Raw genomic sequence first — 6,559 nt, 5'->3', positions numbered from 1 at the left:
AGATATAGGAGCATGTGATATTATGTCGGAAGAATTTTAATGTATGAGTATGATTTAGAATTTTATGAGTTATATTAAAAGGTTGATTGAGCATGACCCTTAAATGTAAGTTAAGTGGCACTCCTACTGGAATTTCTTAAAGTTAGATGAGGATTCGTCATTTGCTGATTCATATAGTTATGCGATTTATGATGAGAATGTGTAGACCGTACTGTATATTATGAAATCTCAAATACCTGATTGTTTACATAGTTTAGTGCATGAAAGTGATGCACTAGAGCAGATTCATTAACACTAGTTTAATTATGTATGTTGAGGTTAATTAACATGACCTTGATGAGGAGATTTTAGAAATTCATGATTAGGTGAATGTTATATGTAACAGGAAGTTAGATGCCATTTTTTTCCTTTCCAGACTATGTGACTGCATGAAAGTAATGCACGTCCAACGACCTAGTACATGAAAGAGATGTACTAGGGCTGGTGTGTATGAAAGTGATACATACCTAGAGGGTACTAGAGCATACGAAAGAGGTACATACTCAGTGGGTTATGTGTATACGAAAGAGGTGTATGCCTAACCATGTGTACGAAAGAGGTACACATCCCTACATTTATAGAGAGGATCTGGGGGTGTACGAAAGAGGTACATACTCAGTGGATTATGTGTATACGAAAGAGGTTATACATAATTAGATGTACGAAAGAGGTATATACTTAGTAGCTTAGGTATATACGAAAGAGGTGTATACTTAACTAGGTGTACGAAAGAGGTACACCTTCAGTGGGTTATGCGTATATGAAAGAGGTGTATATGTAACCATGTGTACGAAAAAGGTACACATTAAGTAGGTTATGTGTATACGATAGAGGTGTATGCATAACCATGCGTATGTAAGAGATTGTATTTCCTTCGGGATTCACCAGAGGTTGTGGGTCCTACGGGACTTACTAGAGATAGTGGACATATTCAATTACCTTAGGATAGAAATAAGTTTTTCATGTATTTATGTGTTCCATGAGGACTAGAATAGTTTATATGTTCCACTAGGGGTAGGCATCTAGAGGACATAGATGCCAAGTCTGACCCCAGTAGTGGGGTTACTTACTTAGTATTTCATACTCATTCTTTCTTATGTTGATGTTTCAGGTAAGGGTAGAGATGCACCGGCGATGCCGCAGCGGAATTCGTGATCGTGTCACTGGGACTAGTTTTTATGCTTCCGCATCATGAGATTTAGAGTTCTTTTCATGTTTCTCTTAATGTTTAGTTTTGATGTTTGAAACTTATTATTAAGAATCGTTTTTCATATATATTTATTAACCTTTATGATTTATGGGTAACCTATTATTGTTGCATTTGATAAATGTCTTTTGAACTTTTCTTGTTTTAATTAGCATTTATTTCAAATAACTGAGCATCGTTTTAAATTATTTACCTGCATTTATTTTAGTAACGACCTTACCTAAGTCCTAAGGGGTCGGATCGTTACAAGCCTGGTGAGGTTAGACCTATAAGTTGTAAATGGATCTACAAGTGCAAATAGGGTACTGATGGGAAGGTACAAACCTTGAAGGCTCGACTTGTGGAAAAGGGTTATACCCAGGTAGAGAGAGTCGACTATGAGGAGATTTTCTCGCCTGTTGCCAAGTTAAATTCAACCCGCATCCTTTTGTCCGTTGCAACTTATTATAATTATGAGATCTGACAAATGGACGCCAAGACCATCTCTCTGAATGGCAATCTTGAGGAGACCATTTATATGGTGCAACCCGAGGGATTCATAGCCCAAGGTCAAGCAAAATGTTTGCAACCTGAATCGGTCCATTTACGGGCTGAAACAGGCATCTCGATCTTGGAATATACGGTTTGATACTACGATCAAATCGTATGGGTTTGAGAAGAACGTTGATGAACCTTGTGTCTATAAGAAGATCATCAACTCTTCAGTCTTGTTAGTGTTGTATGTAGATGATATACTACTCATTGGGAATGATGTAGGTCTACTAACTGCAGTTAAGAACTGGCTAGCGACTCAATTCCAAATAAAAGATTTGGAGAGGCTTAGTTTGTTCTAGGTATACAGATCTTTCAGGATCGTAAGAACAAAGTGCTAGCACTGTCTCAAGCATCGTACATTGACAAGATGTTGCTCAAGTACTCGATGCAGGACTTCAAGAGAGGCCTACTGCCGTTCAGACATAGAGTCACTTTGTCTAAGGACATCTGTCCTAAGACNAAAGAGCACAAACTGCAATGCACAGTCTTCATGCTGACTGGTAACGCGACAATCTGGTGGCATTCGGCAGAAAAGATGATCGATATTGAAGGTGACCTTGCAACCTGGGAACAGTTCAAGGAATGTTTTTATGAGAAGTACTTTTCGGCCAACACCCGATACAATAAGCAGGCAGAATTCTTGAACCTGAAGCAGGACGCTATGTCGGTGGAGTATGAACAGGAATTTGATAAGTTGTCCCACTTTGCTCCTGAACTAGTAGCCACCGAGGCATCGAGGATCGAGAGATTTATTCAGGGTATGAGGAGCGGACTGCGAGACATGGTACATACCTTAGACCTTAAGACATATGTTGCGGCACTGCGGGCCGCCGTGAAGATTGATGCTGACTCTCAGGTGGGAGAGGATTACAGAAGGTCGCTCGGGATTGGGGTCTCCACAGGTCAGAAAAGGAAAGCAGACCAGAAGACTTCTGAGTCTCAGCAAAAGAAACCTGTATCTATTAAAGAAGAAAATCTGATCTGTAACTCATGCGGAAAGCGTCACTGGGGTCGTTGCTTGGCTGGAGCAGGGGTATGTTATCGTTGTGGACAGAAAGAGCATATGACATATGAGTGCCCTAGTAGGAGCACTACAGATGGTAGGGACCAACCTTCGAGTTAAGATCAGGTGGGTTCAAGTGGACAGCAGCAATGGAACAGGAACAGTGCCATAACCTGACATGAGGTGGGGAGGTCGGACACTATAGTGATAGATAAATTTACATTTTAGACCTTGACACTCTAGGGTTGTTTGAGACTATGTTTACCTGCCTTCTTTTCTATGCTTAGTTAGTATAAGAGACCATGTATGTTTCATTATCCCTATGTAAAAGTTTTTATTTTTCCAGAAAGGAACTTTCGACGATGAAAGTTCCTAGGGGAAGAATGTAACACCTCGAATTTTCACTTTTTTATATAATTTTAGTAATTTTTGTTATTGTAGGGAATTTTTGGAATTTGGATTTAAAGTATAAGTGCGGGAATTTAAGAGTTGACGTGAAAATTATTCAATTTTGAAATTCAATTTGAAAATTAATGACAGGAATTAATTTTCTTTTGAAAAGGAAAGGAAATAAATAGTATAAAGTGGATTAAGGAAATGATTTAAATGTAATTATATTATTTTCTTTTTAGTTATTAATGTTTTTTGTAAATAAAAAGAAACCCATCCCTTTTAGTTATTATTATTTTTTATTTTTTTAAAAAAAGAAACCCATCCCTTCTCCCCACGCAAGAAACCCTTCTTCCCCAAACTTTTTCCTCCTATCGCTGCCGCCTCCCCCACTGCCCAGACCAACCTCGCCGCTACCCACGTCTACCAGACCTGAAGCTGCCAGTTTTCATCTTGTCATCGATCAGCTATCGCAACCGTAGCTTTAGAAGACGTCACGTCATCACGTCTGAACGTCTTGGTCGATGGTCGGTTGTGTCGCATGCCACAGATCTGCTGAGCTACGCGCTGATCTTCCTTCACCGTTCGCCGTATCGTTGTCGAGCCAATCGCCTGTTAGTTTTGTCCACGCCACTCTTCTCCAACAAGCCGACGTNCGTGTAATAGCAAACAGAGCTTATCTCTAAGCCTCTATTCTTGCTTATGCGATCTAGTCTGACTCTCTCAAGCCTAGATTTGGTCTTTAGACCACTCTCTTAAGTATGCCTAAATGATGAATGATGCACTCATAAAACAAGGTAATCACATAAACATGGTTGACATAAGATTATTCCTATCTCTAGGAACACTGCTCACTTTGCTTAATGCATTCAACTACTTACCCTCCCGGGCAGTTGGACGCTGCTGATTCTACTCATAGACAAGCATTGCGTCCGCTTATAGACAAGCAGTGCTATAGCTTCACACTAGGCAAATAGGGTTTTCTCACAACACTCACACAACGCACACCTCTCGGTGGTTTGCTACATGCTTCATATGCCTATGTCGCATGATTAAGTATGCAATACTCTAGCACTCTTACTTAGTGCAATGAAAGTAAAGGATGCTAAGTAAATGAAGATGGAGATGGAATCGGAGGAAAATATAAAAATGTATTTATCACAAAATGTATTAATCTCTTAAGCCACAATGTAATACAATACAAAGATAAAAGAGATATGGAGGGCCAGATGGAAGCAATGTCTTGCTTCCATTAGATGTGTGTCAAGGTTGCCGGTGGCTCCATGGACGGGTGGTGGAGTAATCTCTCTCGAGATCTAACTCTAGCGGAGCTCCGGTCATCACTCGGAATGGATGAAGGGATGAAGAACTCTCAAGACTATCTTCTCGCGCTTTGGTCTGGATCACAGGGATCTGTCCGAAGGCAAAAGCTCAGATATCTGAAGTTGTGCTCCAAGGCTTTTATTTATAGAGTTTGATCGCTGACAACATTAATGGTCCTTCTCTGAAATTCTGCAGCTAATGGCGTGATGGGCTTGCTCTGAATCTCTGCTGCTAACGGCGTCGTAGGTGAAATGTCAACATCACCTTTTGATACTCCCAAGGTATGCGTTCATGTTGGTTTCCGAAGTATCATCGCATTCCACCACCCTTGCGGTCATCCCTCTATTATGGTTATACTCTATAGCCGCAACTTCTATGTGATGGACGCATGCGGTTAATGGCCGCAAAATCCATGCGACAAGCGTATGTGATCACGTATGCGACGCCTCTGTAATGAAGAGATTCCCCACATGTGACCGATTCCTGCGTTTGCTACAAAAATATATAATTGGACGCATAATAATGCATAATAGTGGGTTATCCAAGATTCTTAATGTCGATCGACGCAAGCTCGTTTTCTCATGAATTCTTAGTATAATCTCTGCATATTCTACTTAACAACCCTCATAATTCTAAATAAAAGGCTTATAATAACGTATATTTCTGCCAGTCATCACCAGGCCAGAGTCACTGGACCGCAGTGAAGAACATCCTCAAGTATCTTTGGAGCACGAGGGACTACACATTCTCGTGTATGGATATAGGGATTTGATCCTTATTAGATACATGCATTCTGACTTTCAGATTGATTAGGACTCTCGCAATCCACGTCAGGGTCAGTCTTTACTCTTAATGGAGGAGTTGTAGTATGGGGAAGCACTAAGCAGGGGTGCATCACCGACTCCACTATGGAGGTGGAATACGTAGCGGCTTGCGAAGCTGCTAACGAGACCATCTGACTCAGGAAGTTCTTGACAGAACTGGAAGTTGTTCCAGATATCTCTAGGCCCATTACCCTCTATTGTGATAATAGTGGGGCAGTGGCAAACTCCAAGGAGCCTAGGAGTCACAGGCGCAACGAACACATAGAGCGGAAGTATCATTTGATCTGCGAGATAATGCATCAAGAGGACGTGATTGTCATGAAGATCGCTTCGGAGCAAAATGTTGCTGACCCGTTTACGAAGGCTCTCATAGCTAAAGTGTTTGAGGGTCAGCTTCAGAGCATGGGTCTACAGGATCGCCCGCGGCTGGACTAGGACAAGTGGGTCACCTTCGGCAGTCTTATTTATTTAATAGTCACCTGTCCTGACATTACATATGCTGTTCAAATTGTTAGTTAGTTCATGGCTACCCCTCGGACCAGTGTTCTTGAACAATTTAACACCAAGGTCATAAGGAGTATAGGCTGGCTTACATTTAAAGAAATTATATTTCTTTATAATCTTTTCTACATAGTGAGATTGACCGAAATAAATTCCCTTTTCAGACCTAGTCACTTTATGCCTAAGATTACACTAGCTTCTCCTAAGTCTTTCATGTTGAAGTTTGCACTCAATACAGATTTCACATCATTTATGACATGCAAGTTCGACCCAAAGGTTAACAGATCATCTACATATAGAAATAAGATAGTGCAAAGATTATTTTCAACCTTATGGTAAATACATTTGTCACTTTCATTAACCTTGAAACCTTTAGATAGGATTAGGTTATCAAACTTTTCATGTCATTGCTTAGGAGCTTGTTTCAGACCATAGAGAGATTTGTCTAGTTTACACACCTTATGTTTTTTTACCATGGACAACAAAACCTTCAGGTTGTTTCATGTAAATCTCTTCTTCAAGTTCACCATTTAGGAATGCGGTATTTACATCCATCTGATGTACTATGAGGTTTATGAAGGGCAACAAGATAAAACAGGACATGAATTGAGGTAATTCTAGTAACAGGGGAGAAGGTGTCAAAGCATTCTACGCTTTGTCTTTGTCTAAAGCCCTTTGCCACTAACTTGGCTTTAAACATATCAATTATTCCATCAGGTCAAAGTTTCTTCCTTAAGA

General features: G+C 40.3%; 1 protein-coding gene across 1 annotated transcript; it reads left to right on the top strand.

Annotated features, from left to right (window-relative positions):
• Positions 1-2,165: 2,165 nt before the first annotated feature.
• On the top strand, positions 2,166-2,903 carry LOC120077819. Its single transcript, XM_039031884.1, has one exon. It carries the CDS (start codon positions 2,166-2,168, stop codon positions 2,901-2,903), a length of 738 nt encoding a protein of 245 aa, XP_038887812.1.
• Positions 2,904-6,559: the final 3,656 nt, after the last annotated feature.

This window comes from Benincasa hispida, chromosome 1, assembly GCF_009727055.1.
Source record: "Benincasa hispida cultivar B227 chromosome 1, ASM972705v1, whole genome shotgun sequence".
Taxonomy (NCBI): domain Eukaryota; kingdom Viridiplantae; phylum Streptophyta; class Magnoliopsida; order Cucurbitales; family Cucurbitaceae; genus Benincasa; species Benincasa hispida.
Note: the sequence above shows the minus strand (reverse complement) of the source record. Positions and strands in the feature narration are given on the sequence as shown.